This window comes from Ceratotherium simum, chromosome 13, assembly GCF_057802395.1.
Source record: "Ceratotherium simum simum isolate JZ-2026a chromosome 13, ASM5780239v1, whole genome shotgun sequence".
Taxonomy (NCBI): Eukaryota; Metazoa; Chordata; class Mammalia; order Perissodactyla; family Rhinocerotidae; genus Ceratotherium; species Ceratotherium simum.
In genome coordinates, this window is record NC_141912.1 from 8,058,987 (window position 1) to 8,076,527 (window position 17,541).

General features: G+C 36.6%; 1 protein-coding gene across 6 annotated transcripts in view; it reads right to left on the reverse strand.

Moving 5' to 3' along the window:
- Positions 1-7,860, reverse strand: part of EEF1E1 (eukaryotic translation elongation factor 1 epsilon 1) — a 33,178-nt gene extending 25,318 nt beyond the window's left edge. For 5 of the 6 annotated variants that reach the window (XM_087437977.1, XM_087437975.1, XM_087437976.1 and 2 more), the window contains exons 1-2: positions 7,705-7,860; positions 3,532-3,732 (exon numbers count right to left, since the gene is read on the reverse strand). In XM_087437977.1, coding sequence (XP_087294103.1) covers positions 3,532-3,732; positions 7,705-7,791 — 288 coding nt within the window. In that variant the 5' untranslated portion in view covers positions 7,792-7,860. The remainder of the gene's footprint in view (positions 1-3,531; positions 3,733-7,704) is intronic. The other variant, XM_004432135.2, reaches the window with a different exon arrangement.
- Between the last annotated feature and the right edge of the window lie 9,681 nt (positions 7,861-17,541).

The window sequence follows — 17,541 nt, forward strand, 5'->3', positions numbered from 1 at the left end:
TGCCTGGTACATAGTGGTTCAGTACTTAGTAAATACTTGCTGAATTGTATTTAATCTCTTTGAGTTTGCCCATGTCTCTATTTAAAGACAGTCATTTTCAAAGCGGTATATGAATATGAAATTGCTGGGGTGGTACAATGAGGACATAAAGGGATGTGGACAGAAATGAGGAGAAAAAGGCAGAAGAATCAAAATAAAATTTGGGTAGGGAGGGTAAAATATGTTGGTATATTAGGGGCTACCACTTAAATTCTATAGTAATCCATTGAATTGGAGATAGTTTCTCTTCAAATGAAACAACTTTGATAAAGTATAAAAATAAAATAAATACATCTTCATTTAATTTTAAGAAGCATTTTAAAAGGTCTGAAATAATAATTTAACACTGCTTTGTAAAGCATATATATTCTTAAAATAGAATCCATATCTATGTTCTAGTCATGAAGACCTTTGTGTTGTATTCTTTAGTTATAAACTCTAAAAAAATGGAGTTTAAAAAGATTATGATTAGGTAATATTTTTCTGATTAGTGACACAAATCAAATTTTTCCTACCAAACCACAGAATTTCACACATTCAAAATATTCACAGAACAGAACTAATGTCTGATGTTCCTTTCCTTTTTTGTTTTACAAGTCTTTCTGATGCCATTACCAAACTTTTAAAAATATTTTCCCCTATAGAATTCCACCTGATTTTTCTTTTTCCTCCTACCTATCTATTATTAAGCATTCTAATAATATTGAAAAAGCAGTATAATAAACAATTATATATACTTGATCTAGATTCAACAAATGTTAGTGTTTCATAATGTCTGGTTTTTGAAATTCCATATTACCTTAACTATGAGCCATTTAAACTTAGAATCGTGGTTTTTAGCACTGAAATGGAACTTTAGAGATAAGAATTAAATCCTTTCATAATATCCTAATAGCAAGAATTTTAAAAATAACCAATAGAGAGAGCCCAGTATAAAAATGGGCAAAGAATACATATAAGCAAATTTTTAAAAACAATGATCATAAGCATTATGAAAAAATGTCACAGCATTAATAATTTTAAGGGAAAAATACAAAGTGAACAAAGAAATCACTTTTTGGTTTGTTTTGGTAATGAAATTTGGGTAGGGAAGGAGAAAAAGGGTAATATACATATCAGCAAGGGTTTTGTGGAAGAGGCCACTCTCAAATACCACCACACTATAATATACTTTTCTGGAAGGCAAATGAGCAAAATAAGCCTTAAAAATGTATATAGCTTTGGCCCAGCAATTTCTCCTGTAGGAATTTAGCCCAAGGAAACAAATGGGAATGTGTGAAAATATTTAGCAACAATCTAGTCACTACACAGGGATAAACTATTTAAATTCTGTTATAACTAAATGATGGAATACTAACAGGTTATCAAAAAGATAGTGTAAGTAAATATCTATGGACATGGAAAGATGTTCACAACAAATTGTCAGTGAACAAAAAAACAAGTTACAGTGTCCAATAGTTACTCAATTGTAAAATAAAACACAAACACACGTGCATATGAAAAGAAAAAGCATGGAAATACAAAAGGGGTTCAATAAATATTTGATGACTGAACATAAGTGTTATTAACAGTTCTCTCTTGACAGTGGGACTACAAATGTTTGAAATTCTTTTACTTCTTTAGTTATATTTCCTACATTTCTATAATAAATATTTACTGCCTTTAAAATAAAAATACTATCATGAAATAGCAAAAAGCAAAGCAAAACAGAAAATAACCCTTTCTCATGTGTGCTTATGTAGCCAAAAATCACACTGCAGTCCATTACCCATATATTTGTTTCCCCCACTGGTCCGAGTTCTGTAAGGGCAGGGACTGTGCCTGATGGGCACTGATTCACTAGCCCCTGGAACTACATGTATCCGGCACATCGTTGTAGGTACAGATGAGCAAACTGTGGCAGAACAATGACCACAATCCAAGGCACCCAGTGCCTCGTACGTTTCAAAAATGGCAATATCTCCAGTCAGATTCTCCTGCTTGAAATTTCAGATAATAATATTTACATACCCCAGCTACAACATTTTGGTGGAATTCCTTCTATGCTCCTAATACCATACCTATGAACACAACTTTTGGACTTATAAACCCAATTCAATGAAATCCTGTTCATATGTTTCAGAATTAAGTATTTGATTACTATCCTTTCTTTTGGAAAATGATAAGAGATAGTTATATTTACTTTTTATTTGCCTGAAATCTCACATTCCATTAGAAGGAAGACATGCTTGCTCCCTCTGGTAATGTTGCCAAGCATGGCAGGTGGCAGAGGGAAGGGTCAGCATGGACATTAAGGATGAACAGTTGATCACGACAGACCTATAAAGGAACAAGGCCTGAAATTTATTTTCTACCAGTTCTCTTGATAGTATCATCAAGAATATAGTTTAAACCATTTTCCCTAGAATGACAAATGAAAAACTTTCAATACTATAAGATGTTCTTGAACAACTTATATTACCAATTTATATGTTAATGGGAATAAAATTAGGTAACAGAGGGGATTCCTGCAATGATATGTGGTTGTCTGGATGATCTCTAAGGTTTCCTCAAATTTTAAGCTTAAAAAAAAAACAGCAGGAGGCAGCCTGGTGGCGTAGTGGTTAAGTTCACATGCCCTGCTTCAGTGGCCCAGGGTTCACAGGTTTGGATCCTGGGCGCGGACCTACACACCGCTCATCAAGCCATGCTGTGGCAGCAACCCACATACAAAAATAGAGGAGGATGGGCACAGATATTAGCTCAGCGACAATCTTCCTCAGCAAAAAGAGGAAGATGGGCAACAGACGTTAGCTCAGGGCCAATATTCCTCACCAAAATGAAAAACAAAAACAAAAATAACTGCTTCATTTTTATTAAAATAATTAAAAAAAAAATCTCATTTGGAATGTTCTTCATTCCTGGTGACTCTGGAGCCATTTGCAGTTTGTATTTTATATCAATAGATTCTTTTATTCTAATCTGACTTCTTTGGAAAGAAAATATAAATCCTAAAGCAATAAGTCAGATCAATCAGACAATTTTTTTCCAACTACAACCTTCAAAGATTCTGATGCCCCCTTGCCTTTGAGACAGTACTTTATTGCTTCAGGAATCAGGGCTGCTGAGTGGGGGCAAAAATATTAAGCCATCACATAAAAAAAAAGCATTTTTGACATTTTTGACAAACCATAATTATTGACAATGATGAGTATTATGAAGGAAAAGCATAGGGTGCTGTGTGATGAAGGAAAAGCATATAGAACAAGGAACAGCACCTGTCTAAGCGAGAGGTAGTCAAGGACGTTTCTGAGGAAGGGGTATCTAAGCTGAGATCTGAAGGGAGAAGGCTGGCAGACTATGCTCTAGGCAAAGGTAGTAACAGGTACAAACTGCCCTGAGGCAGACGGAAACAAGTAAAGAAGGCCAACAGCTTCAGCTATTGACTCTCAGGGGAGAGAGACTCCTGCTGTTAATAGTCATGCATTTCAGCCTGTAAAGAAGTCTAGATACCTTCAACAGAGTGCGGATGTCATCTTTGCTGGAGTGTCCGTCTACCCGAGTTACCCTGTACTCTAACCACTGTTGAACTATTGCTTTTTCTTCTGCTGTGCTCCCAAGCAAATGTTCTTTGTTGGCTTGCTTGACTAGATGAGCAGCTATAGTAGTCAATCCTGTTAGACTTGGGCCATTGTTTGTTTGAAGAACTGGAATCTTAAAAAGAAAAAAAAAATTCTTCACATAAATTTAAAAAACATTTACCATCACAACTGTAAGTTTTAAGTAATTGCGAAATCCCTCAAGTGTTTTTTCAAATACTCTAAGATACTAAATTATGTACAAATGAAAGTCAGAAAACTAGCAGTTAGATAATTTACACTTGATAACAGATGCTTGATGATGAAACTGGTAATAACACTGCAAAAATCATAATGTTTCTACATAATTTGTAACTGTGTATGTACAAAAAGAGAAGGTAGAAATCCTAATAATACTGCATTAATTTCGATCAAGTTTATCCATACCCTGTTTTAGCAAGGTGAACATACTTAAATAAACCTGACTTCTGTAATAACAAAAATAAGAAACAATTATAGTAACACTGAGTTCATGTTGATTTGTTAGAACCACCAAATGGGATCTAGGCTGGCTTTATTGATATGTGATTTAATATAATTAGCTATCTCATTAACTAGGTATGGACTGTGATGGTGACTTGGTTGCCATGGATTGCATATTCATCAATTTTGGAGTCATTTAAAGTGAGGTCACTTTAAATGGCGGCCAATATTTCATGTTTTAAAAAAGTTCCAAAATATAATTGAGACTAATGTAATAAAGTCTAGGCTCCAGGTAATCCTCTGAAAAATAATCCTACTTTTTATGTTTCCCCTATTATAACAGCAATACAAAGGGTCAGATTATAAGAAATTGCTAATTAATTTAAATGTTCTTGATGTAAGGCTAAGTGAAGCATTGGGAGAATTTAAAAGAAAATGGAAAGTATCATCCAGTGGGGAGACCTACCAACTATAAATGACAAGTGTACGATCTAACCAACCTAAGCAAACCAAAAGAGAATATTTTCTTGGGAAGACTGCTGCTCTTTTCAGCCATGAAATAGTATCTCATATAATGATTTACACTTCCGAGGACACTTTCATACTCATATCTAGTCCTAGGTCAACAGGATTCTGTGATGTACATGGAGAGATTAACATTTTACGGATACAGATTGAAAGGTTTCCTCCAGAAGTTAAAGGAAGTAACTACAGGTACTCCCCACTTTCCACTTCACCTACTACTTCCCATTCACTACTTAGCTCCTTGAATTCTCACTTTTGCCTTCACACTCAAATGAAACCACTACCTGTAAGATCACCAATAATTTTCTTTAAAAAATGCATTAGTGGGGCTGGCCCTGTGGCTTAGCCGTTAAGTGCGCGCACTCCGCTACTGGTGGCCCGGGGTTCGGATCCCGGGTGCGCACCGACGCACTGCTTCTCCAGCCATGCTGAGGCTGCGTCCCACATACAGCAACTAGAAGGATGTGCAGCTATGACATACAACTATCTACTGGGGCTTTGGGGAAAAAAAAGGAGGAGGGTTGGCAATAGATGTTAGCTCAGAGCCGGTCTTCCTCAGCAAAAAGAGGAGGATTAGCACGGATATTAGCTTAGGGCTGATCTTGCTCACAAAAAAAAAAAAAAAAAGAAGTGCATTAGGGCCGGCCCCCTGGCTTAGTGGTTAAGTGCGCGCGCTCCTCTACCGGCGGCCCGGGTTCGGATCCCGGGCGCACTGACGCACCGCTTCTCCAGCCATCCTGAGGCCGCAGCCCACATACAGCAACTAGAAGGATGTGCAACTATGACATACAACTATCTACGGGGGCTTTGGGGAAAAAAAGGAGGAGGATTGGTAATAGATGTTAGCTCAGAGCCGGTCTTCCTCAGCAAAAAGAGGAAGATTAGCATGGATGTTAGCTCAGGGCTGATCTTCCTCACAAAAAAAACCAAAAAATGCATTAAAAGAAAACAATATGGAACCCTCTAGGGGTGCTGGTAATGTTCTATCTTTGACTGTGTAGTTACCTGGGTGTGTTCACTTTGTGGTAACTCGTTGAGATTTGTGTGCTTTTCTGAATGTATCTTATACTAAAAAAGAAAGAAAGAAACTTGCAATTGTTGAGTGTGGGGGGAAAATGACAATTTTAAAGAGAATTATTTATAAAAATAAATTATCCACAACCCCATCACAGTTACTCAAAAAATTCCCAATTACTTTCTCATCTAATCATTACATCTTTTAAGATAGGTAAGTAAACTCATCCTCTTTTTATAGGTAAAGAACCAAGCTCACCAAGTTTGTAATGGCACAGTCAGGGTGTGACAAAAGCGTAATTGGCTCCAAAATCCACTCTCTTTCCTTTACACAATCTAAAGTATACAAATCTTATGCAGTTGCAATCATGGGACACATACTATTTTCACATTCATCTTAAGGTTCCATGGTCTTCAAAGTAATCACTTTCAATGGCTATATAAGCAATATTCCAATGTGCTGATGTACCATAATTGAATGAACCATTCTCCTAGAGCTGGATCTCTGGATTGTTTTCAATTTTTAATTATTACTGGTAACGTTCGAGAATGTCTTACTGCTGTCAGTTGTCTTCCCCAAAAATGACTGAATCTTATCACATATTCTCAACCTTTTCTCCAAACACATAAACAGAAACTTTCAATAGCTGTCATCCACTAAAAAAAAAAAAAATTAATTAAAATAAAATAAGAAATGACACTCTGAACTCCCAAGCCCTCAAAATTGGGCCTCAAACCATAGTTTTGGGTTTACACTGCATTACCTCACTCATCATATTGCTCTACCTGTTGCCCCAAATTTCCCAATCTTTCATAATTTATTGGTCTTACACACTTTAAACACCAGCTTTTAACTGAAATGTACAAACCTATTCTTATGGTCCGAATTAACTTTCTCCTCCACAATGTTTCTCTCCATTTTGTAAATATTCTGTTCTGCTTTAAATTAGTTGCTGAAGGCTGTTTCTCATACTAGATAATAAGCTCCCTGAAGGCAAGACTCACCTTTTGGCAATGTTCCTTAAAAAACAGAAACCAAACTAGGGAGCAGTGGCTGAAGGGAAGGAATCCGCATGAGGCCAGAAGAAAAAGCAAAAGCAGGAAGCTCTGGCTCCAATGCCTACTCTGCCACCAATGAGAGGGCTGATCTTAGGCAAGTCATATATCCTTTCTAGATTTCAGTCTAACTTACTGTAAAAAACTACAATAGGGCAGTTTTCGAAACATGAGTTTAACATGGACCAAAATGAATAACAGAAAAAGTACGAACCAAAATTAAAACGTCATCGGGGAAAAATCTCAAAAGGATAAAAAAGTGTATACATTCAAAGTTGTCTTCCTACAATCATTCTCCTCTAACACATTCCCTCCACGGCAAACACCGATCTTTATAAAACACAAATGTCCTTCAATGCCCTGAGAAATCCGGGTCCTTACACCTCATCAGTCAATCTCATGCCGTGCAACTTTCCCTCTTATTCTCTGCACGTTGCACAATGAACTTGATATCACAAGGCCTCAGAAAAGCCTTCCCCGAATCTCCCAGACTGGGCCAACACCCAAGATGGGCTCTCTCAAACGTCTACGATTCAACGTAGCACTTTTCAGTACTGTAATTAGAATAGCTGCAATGTTTGTCCACCCAGCTGTAAAGCAAGCTTTCTGAGGGGAGGGAGAGTCTGCCTTAACCACCGCTGTATGCCCTAGGTCTCGCACAGTTCTCCTTGGCACCCTGTCAGCTCTCTGCAGTAGTTGCGTAAAGCTGAATGAAACGTACTGTTCCAGTAAATGCTGTCGTCACTGAACGCGAACGCGGGGTCTCCAGGTTGGTCTATCTAAAGGCTCTCTGAGGACCCTCCTCGCTTTCCCAGAATGGGATGATACAATTTCCAAGAGGAAAAGTTCAGGCCAGGCCCACCAGAGCAGGTTCCCTTCCTCTCTCCAGCCCAGCCACGGCGCGGACACGTGGGGAGCCCGGGAGCCGCATCCTCGCTCCGCCCGCCTTTGCCGGCCGGCCCAGCCCTACCCGGGCTCAGCAGGCCCCGCTCCTATCCACCTCCACCTCCGCGCCGCCTCCGTTTCTCACCTGGCGTTCGCCCTGGGCGCTGTATTTGTTCCCTTTACTCAGCCCCAGAGACTTCTCCAGCAGTGTCAACTCTGCGGCCGCCGCCATCTTCCGGCCGAGCTCCTGGCAGGGGCGGGACCGGGACAGCAAGGATCTCCGGCATTGGCGGGGAGGGAAGTCCTGCTGCCACGAACGTCAGCGGCTATTGGCTAAACGGAAGGGGGCGTGGAAGGCGCGGCTGTGCGTAGGAGGCGGGGCTAAAGGAAGGGGCGGGGCCGACTAATCGGTGTGAGACAGGTGGAGAGCGACGGCAAAGCTTAATGCTCTGAGCTTTTGGAGCCCTGGAAGACTTACTCTCAGAGCTGGGCGGGTACCTGCCAACCTCTAAACCGCCGGCTCTTGGCCTGGCTGCTAGAGTTAACTGGTTAACTCATTTGGCATGCTAAGAGACTTTTTTTCCATAATTGGAACCGAAATTTACCTTAGTTTGACTCAGGAATCTGTGAATTTGAACAATCGAATTGAATAGCAAAGAGTTCACAATTTATTAGGCATTTCTAACATTTAGCGTTGTTCATGGGGATTTTAATTGTATTGTAATGGTGAATTGGAAAAACTAATTTCTCTTCTGCCAATCTGCAGCTCAATAGTAGCAGGAGAATTATAAATTTAAAGATTATTCATAGAGCACTGGGTATCTTAGATAGTATCAAGTAATTCCTATAGCCTAAGAAAATCAGCCATTGATAGTTTAAATGATCTTTTATTTGCAATACCAGAAAGATAAAGTAGTGATATAATTTATGTAGCTTTTGGTATGTAAACAAACAATGCACATAGCGTTTTCCCCCTAAGTTGCTGTATTCTTATATCTTCAAAGTAGAAAATGGATAGTGTATGTTGAAGCCTTGAATATTCCCAAAAGATTTCTGAAAATAAAAAAAAATTTCCACATTGAAGAATGAATAACCAAAATGTGTATTAGTCTGAGAGAAATGGAAAAACTAGAAGGTACTTAATCACTAAATCAGAAATATAGAAGTTTAGTGGGGAATGCTGTCACTGTTGATGCCTTCTTTACCTCAAAATACTTAATGAGTTAACACTGGCAGCAGAAGTAAACGTAAGGAAAAGAGAATTTGGCCAAATCAACATAAACAAAATACAAAGGAAGTTCCAGTATAAGTGGATTGCTGTGCATTAATTATCTGTTTGTTTTCCATATAGGGAATTGAAACACTGTTTCACTACTTCCAAAAAGGCCAGTCCTCTGAGAGAATTTACATATCTATTTTCAGTGATGAGGTACACTTTTTGCTTATAATAATTATTTTTTAAAAAATTTCACAGTTATCTAATTCCAGTGAGTGGTATATTTAAAATAGGCTTGACCTAAATGACCTAACCTGAGATATGAGCTCCAGTATAAAGTATCTGAATGGATATTCACCCAAATGATAAAAGTGATAACTTCGGGGAAGTAAGATTGGATAAATGGGTGAAATATTACTTTTTAATCTATGAACTTTGATTTGAATTATTGCAGATAGATTTTGTAATTAAAAAGAAAGTTTGTCTGTTTTAATGTAGTTATAAGCTTCTTTCTTCCCTTCAAGTCCTGAAGGTTTTTAACCTTGAATTTCCTTTTCTTTTCTGGTATTCTTACTTTTGTTGTGGATGTTTATGACTAGGGAAGAAAATTGGTTGACCACGGCAGCGCTTCTGAGATGAAAAGGGAGGGAGGTGATGCCACATAAGAAGAAGCAGATTTAAACTGGATTTCAGGAGCCAGAGGTTCTAGTCTCTATTCAGCACTAACTAGTTGTGTCACTCTAGGCAGGCAGTTAACCCCATTGGGACTCAGTTTCCCCAAGTATAACCCAATGGGCTTGGATTAGATAATCTCTCTGGTTCCTTTTGGCGTTGACATGCTTTCTTTCAACATTTAAAGTCAACCTGTGTTTCACTTTTTGCCTTAAAGTGAACATGTATTTTTGTACTACTAATGTAATTTTGTAATTGTACGTTTGTAGTGGAGACCACACTACTAGTGCAATTTTGGTGGCTGGAAGAGCCTTTTGCTGTGGCCAACTGTGGCGTATAAATATAGTGGCTTGCTTGTTTTGAACAGAATTTAGGGGTGGCCATAGAGAGAGGGGTCTCGGTTTCCCTGTCCTACTCTCTACTGTTAATACCAAGCCTCCTGACTTTTACATCCGGTCCTGCACATAAAGCTTATTACCTTCGCTTTCTGAGTTTAATAGACTAAAAAGATCCCAAGAAGCTTTGAGTTTTGACATTCAGTGCCCAGACAAAGGGAACTGAATATATCTTTAATGAATGCAATCTATTTCAGAAACTTCAAGATGATCTAGTGTGGCTGCCTCTGTATCCATTATTTGCCTCCTCTGGGAACCCAGAAGGAAACAAATACTTGCTAAGCACTATTGTGTGTTAGGTGCTTTAGCGTAAGTTATATCATTCAGTCTTCACAACAATAATGGGAGTTGTGTGGCCTCCAGCTAGCAGTCTGGTCTTTTGGATGCAAACAACAGTATCTACTCTGATTAATTTAAGCAGAGGAGGGATATGTTAAAGGATTTTAGGAAGTTCACAATAATGTCAAGAAGGCTGAAGAAACAATCTCAAAGCTAGGGTTCCAAAACCAAGCTGGAGAACTGGCCACTGATGTCATGGCTACAAAAGACAAACACCAGAAATTAGATTTTACTGCAGCTACTACTGCTACCAGCACGAATGCCACTTCCACATCAGGAACATGACCTTAAAATCACTAGGAAACTGCTCTTCCCCCACCGTTGCTTTTGAAAGTTGGATGCCCCAGGTTATCAGCTTTTCCAGTACAAATGGCAGCTCCCTACACAGCGTGCTTCCTGACAGTAGTCACTTCTGAATCAAAATCTGTGATTGGCAGAATTTAGTCACTTGCTTGTGTCCTGGCTGTAAGGTAATCCAGGAAATTGAGTTTGACTTCTATATTCGAAGGGCATTGATTATATATTTATCTCTAGTACTGTGACTAAATGATCAAAATAAAGGAGATGTTCATTATGAAATGCTTATCTACTCTGCATTGTAGAAACAATATAACTACCAAAAATATGTAACTATCAAAAACTATTACTATTTGTATAACTACCCAAAAATGAGAAGATGAAGAGCATATGGAAATAGAACAGCTTGCTGATTGCCTTCTTGATATTAATTAGAAGAAAAAAGCTATTATTTCAAATTAGATGCTGAAGGAGTAGGAGGGAAGGAGAAAGAAAAGATTACTAGCTAATTCCAATATTGTTCATAGTAGGTAACTGATAGGCAGTATCCAAAAGAAGAGGGGATTGAGGTTCTCATATAAAGGTATTATTCTAAAGGTAACCTTAGAACAAAAATACCAACTTTCCTAAATGCTGAAAGAAAAAGAGAAGGCAAGCAAATAAAACAGACCACATAAGTGGATGACTCTATGTCTGTCTGTATGAGTGTATATAATTTATATAGCATAGATAAATATTACAGAACCGAGGCCAAGTATATAGATTATATTACTAAATATATATAGGTTTAACTCACCTGGAAAAAGAAAAGGATTTTCGAATTGGCTAACAAAGCAAAATTCACATTATGTTGTTTACAAGAACACACCTAAAACAATATGAAGGGCACTTTATAATGTTAAGGCTACAGTACGGAATAAAGATAAAATAGTGATTAATGTTATGTAGCCAATAACATGACAAAATTTTCACTAAAGCAGATACAACAGGAGATGTTAGGAGAAATAGAAACCCAGTACTAATAGGAGGCTTTAATATATCTCTTTCAATCTGAGACAGAGCAAGTAGACAAAAAATCAGGAAGAATACAGAAAATCTAGACAAGATAATCAATAATATAGAATATATACCATATACAAATCTCTGAAACCTGATAAATAAACTCCTTCTGTATTAGTTTCCTATGGCTGCTGTGACACATTTCTATAATCTTGGTGGCTTAAAACAGCAGAAATTTATTCTCTCACATTCTGGAGGCTACAAGCCTAAAATCAGTTTCATTGGGCTGAAATCAAGGTGTTTGCAGGGCTGCAGCCTTCTGATATTCAAGGCCAGCATCTTCAAATCTATTTCTGTTCCATCTTTGCACAGCCTTCTCCTTTGTGTGTGTCACATGTCCCTCTGCCTCTCTCTTGTAAAGACACTTGTGGTTGCATTTAGGGCCCAATCAGATAATCCAGGATAATCTACCCATCTACAAATCCTTAACTCCATCATATCTTTGAAGACCCTTTTTCCTTATAAAGCAATATTTCCAGGTTCTAAGCATTAGGACCTGATATATTTGGGGGGTGACTGTCAGTGAACCATACCTTCTTTTCAAGTGCACATGAACATTTATGAAAATTGATTGTACTTAGGTCACAAAGAAAACACATTTAAAGAGTAAATGCATTCTAAAGAATAAAAATAACAAAAACATGATTCTTTGACCACAATACAATAAAATCAGAAACTAATAATAAAATAAAAAATTTAAAAGGCTTTTTTTAGAAGCATAAAAACAGTCTAATAAACAACTCTTAGGTGAAAGGGGAAACAGGGTGAAATTGCAGAATATCTTGAATCTATGAGATAACAGTTACAGGATGAAAATTTATAGTAGGAAATATTTATATTAATAAAAATAAAATAAAATTTAAATCTAGATAAAGAATTTAAAAATAAGCCAAAAGAGAGCAGAAGGAAAGAAATAATAAAGATAAAAGAAATGTGTAAGAAAACAACAATAACAAAAAAAGAGTAGAACTTATAAAGTCAAATTACAAAAGTTGAAATATTAACAAACCACTAGCTACTATAGTGAATAAAAAAGGGAGAAAGCATAAATACACAAAATTAGAAGTGACGAGAGGAAAATAACTATCATAACAGAGAAAATTTTAAAAATCTTAAGAGATTTATTTTGTACAAGTCTATGAAAATAAATGTGTAAACAGATGACATTTTCTAGAAAAAATTTTCAGGATAATTTTCTAGAAAAATGCAACATAAAATTGACACCAGTGGGACAGAAATTCTAAGCAGACTAATAATTACTATGGAAGAAATAGAAGAAGTAGTAAAAGAGCTTCCCCACAAAAAAATACCAAGTCAAAATGTGTTCACAGGAGGAGTCTATCAAACTTAAAGATCAAATCATCTCAATGCTGGTAAAACTATTCTAGAGCATAGAAGAAGAAGAAAAACTTAGAAATTTGTTTTACGAAGAGAGTAAGAAGAGAGTAAAACATTGGTCCCCAAACCTGTCAAAGATTTTCCCAAACAAGAAAACTACAGAACAATCTCAGTTATAAATATAAATGTAAAAATCATCAATAAAATATTAGCAAATAGAATCCAATAGCATGTTAAAAAATAATACGTCATGAATAAGTAGAATTTATTCCAAGAATGCTAGGGTGGTCCAGCATTAGGAAATCAATGAATATAATCCATCATATTAATACAGATAAGGAGAAAAATCACATAATCATCTCTACAGGCTCAGAAAAGTTTGATATTATTTAATACTCATTCACATTAAGAACATTCAATAAAATAGCAATTAATATATACGTGGGTGTGTGTGTCCTGAGGTCCCAAAGGTAGCAGTTTATTTTTTATTTAATGGAAAAACATTGGAGGCTTTACTGTAAAGTCAGGAAAAAGACAAGAATGCTCACTACCTCCACTATTTTGTAACATTGTGTTAGAGGGTTTTAGCCAATCCACTGAGATAAGAGAAAGTAACTATAGGCATACGAATGGAAATGAGAGATCAACTATCTCTGTTTGTAGATAATATGATTTTATATCTTGAAAACTCAAGAGAATCCATGGAAAAACTACAAACAATAAGAAAATTTATCAAAATAGCAGATTATAATATCAACATTCAAAAATCAATAGTTAGAAGTTACAATTAAAAAGATCTCATTTATATTAAATATTAAAAAATCTAGATGTAAACATAATAAGAAGTGTTAGTTGCATGAATAACAGTATAAAACACAAGGCTGCAAAAGTATATTTGAACAAATGAACAGACATGCCATATGGATGTCAATCTTCTCTAAGTTAATTTATGAATTAGTAAATTCCAATAAAAAGCAACAGGTAGTTGTTTTTTGTTGTTGTTGTTTTAATCTGGAGCTGGATATAGTAAAAAGTTCATTTGGGAGAACAGACAAGCAAGAAATACCATAAAAACTCTGTGGATTAAAAAAGAGCAATGGAGGGTGGGGGCTGGGAAGGGCCCTTCAAGATATTAAAACATCATTATAAATCTTCTGTAATCAAAACACGGTGTATTGACATATGAATAGACAGATCAATGAAACAGAATAGAAAATCCAGATATAAACCCAGTTACATTTGTTAATATACAATAAAGGCAGCATCTCAAATCAATGGGGCAAAAGATGGACTTTTTAATAAATGGTGTTCAATAGCCTCCACCAGACACACAGATAAATTCCGAATGTATTAGAGATTTAAATGTAAAAAATAAAAGCTTACAAGTACCAGGAGAATGAGTACAAGTACAAGAGTACAAGTACCATAGGTAAATTCCTCTATACCCTGGGAATGGAGGAACTTTCCTAATCATTACTCCAAATCCAAATGCAATAAGGGAGATGATCCATACATTTGACTACGTAAGGATAAGAAAACTTTTGAATGGCAAAAAAACAGTCATACACAAAGTAAAAATAACATATGAAAAACTGGGAAACATTTGCAACTTATATCATTGTAAATGTTTAACATCTTTAATGTAATAAAAGAACTCCTAAAGAGAGAGAAAAAACAGACCAAACTAACTATATGGAAAAAGAGGTAGAAATATGGACAGACATTTCACAAAAAATTATACAAATGTCCCTTAAAGCTATAAAAAGATGCTCAAATGTACTCATAATAAGAGGAATGCAAATTATAGCCACATTGACACCATTTCCCATCTATCAGATTGGCAACTTGCCAAAGGTGGGACAATACACTCCATGGTAGGCTGCTGTGAAGAAACAGGTACTCGCATACATTTCAGGTGAGAGCAAAATGATACAATCCCTATGAGGGGAATTGGATGATGTTTAGCAAAATTACATACACGTTTACCCTTTGGCCCAGAAATTCTACTTCCAAGAATCTGTTCCATGGAATACAGGCAAAAAAAAAAAAAAATGTATGTATGATGCTATTGAATGCTATCCTGTTTATGATAGCAAAAACCGTAAACACCCAAATGTCTTTAAAGGCATGTGGGGGCCGGCCCTGTGGCTTGGTGGTTAAGTGCGCACGCTGCGATGCTGGCGGCCCGGGTTCGGATCCCGGGTGCGCATCGAGGCACCACTTCTCTGTCCATCCTGGGGCCGAGTCCCACATACAGCAACTAGAAGGGTGTGCAGCAGTGACATACAACTATCTACTGGGGCTTTGGGGGCAAAAAATAAAATAAATAAAATCTTTAAAAAAAAATAAAATAAATAAAATCTTTAAAGGCATGTGGTTGAAGAAATCTTGGTACATCCACAAAGTACTATGGAGTACTATGCAGCTCTGAAAAGGAATGAGGACCATCTCTATGTAATGGTATAAAGTGATCTCCAGGATATATCATTCAGGGAAAAAAGCAAGGAGGAGGAGGTGTTTGTGGCATGTTACCATTCATCTAATAAAGTTGGGAGTGGTGCAAATATACACACATTTTTGCTTTTATTTAAAGAATGGAATTATAAACCAGAAACTTTAAAAAAAGATTACCTATGAAGGAGGAGATGGTGTGGAAAGGACAGAAATAGAAATTAGACTTTTGTAACTAAACTTTTTCTTATAGATTTGACTTTGGAACCAGATGCATATTTTGACGTAATTATAAAAAATTAAATTAAAAAAAATCCCTAAAAAACTGAAATTAAGATAAAACAAACTGTACATCAAGTTGGTGACATGATCACATAGTGTGGAACTCTTTTAAGTGACTTTATAACAATAATTTAATTGTACATTCTTGGTGAGATTTATTCTAAGGATGAAAATACATGAAAAAATGTATTTTTTTTTGCTTCAGTTAGCATATTGGCAGTGTTAGTGTTGGTATTGTTATTCTAAGGCATGTGTACTTTGTACTATGTACTAAGGCATGCATACTGTGGGACAAAACAAAGGAGTAATTATGTGGTGTTGCTGGAAACTGGGGGTTTGGGTATAGCAGAAAAGAAAAGCGGAGGTAAGAGAGAGGAGGTTAAATCAAAACTCCTCAGTTCTGAATTTGAATTGAAATATTAATATGAACCCATGATGATTTTATCTTAAAGAAAATAAAAAGTATTTCCTATCTAGCTCTGTTCACTTAAACAGCTTAGAAATAAGGACAACTTCATCACACTGAGAGCCTCTAGCACCCAGATGCTGGTTTCAAAAACTATTTGCCACAAAAAGGAATGAGGGTTCCTTGGACAACTGCCTGATTCCAGATCTGGGACAGGACATGTATAAGATGAGCCTGGATCATCTTGTCACAGCAGAAAGCAAAGAAGTTATCAAAGAGTAGTGATGAATGTGAAAGAATAGGCTAGGATCATTTGAGTGTCAATAAGAATAATTGCAATGGATTAAAACACTTTAAATATGTTTGAATCTATGAGTTCATGATGATACTAAAAAACAAAAGAACAAAATCAAAACAACCCTCACTGGGAGGATTCTAGAGAACCAATTCATTATTTTGAAAAGTGATAAATAAAGGGAACAAATCATTTTGAGCCAACCTGATGTCCTAGTGGTTCAAGTTTGGCACGCTCTGCTTCGGCTGCCCCTGGGCCCAGTTCCTGGGCATGGAACCACATCACCCATCTGTCAGTAGCCATGCTGTGGTGGCGGCTCACATAGAAGAATGAGAAGGACTTACAACTAAAATATACAACTGTGTGCTGAGGCTTTGGAGAGGAAAAAAGAGAGGAAGATTGGCAACAGATATTAGCTCAGAGTGAATCTTTCCCAGCAAAATAAATAAATAAAGGTACATTTTTTTCTTGATTATTCTATAGATACTGTATCTTAGGGAAATCAAATACTAATGAGGGGAAGTGCTCCAGCTAATAAATGAAGATAAAACATAGAATATCGTTGTTTTGCATCCCCCAATGTAGTAATGGACCTCGATAATGATTATCAATAACTGTTTAGACCACACAGAGACAAACAGACATAATGCGCTTCTGAGAGAGGTACACATCATCATGTATGAAGTAGAATTGCCAGTTGAATCTGATCAAGGCTTTTGATCTAACAACCAATTTACAGGAAATAAAGCGGGAAAGAGGAACACGTTAAGTGACGCCATGGAGAGGCAACCAGCAAATTCTAGACCACAGAAAGCTCCATGGGGAAAAAGATCTGATTGTCTCAAGAAATAGCTTGCCGAGAAAAAAGAAAAGACAGAGGAAGGTAGAACCTATAACTTTAAAGAATTATAAGGACACATCAATCAATTGCAATGTACAGATCTTTTTTCAAGCCTAATTCTAGCAACAACAAAAAGTGTTAAATAAGAAAAAAGCTGATGTTCAGCCATGACAGTGGAAGATGTCTACTACAACCCATTTTATATACCAGGGATATTAAATTACTTGCCCAAATTCACATAGCTAGTGGATTTATGCATGAATCACCTGCAGGTTTTTAAAAATGCTATGTCATACCATACTCCTAGAGATTCTCATTTATTTTGTCTGGAGTGGGACCAGGCATTGGTATTAAAAAAATACCCACAGATGATTCTAATGTGCAGCCAGGG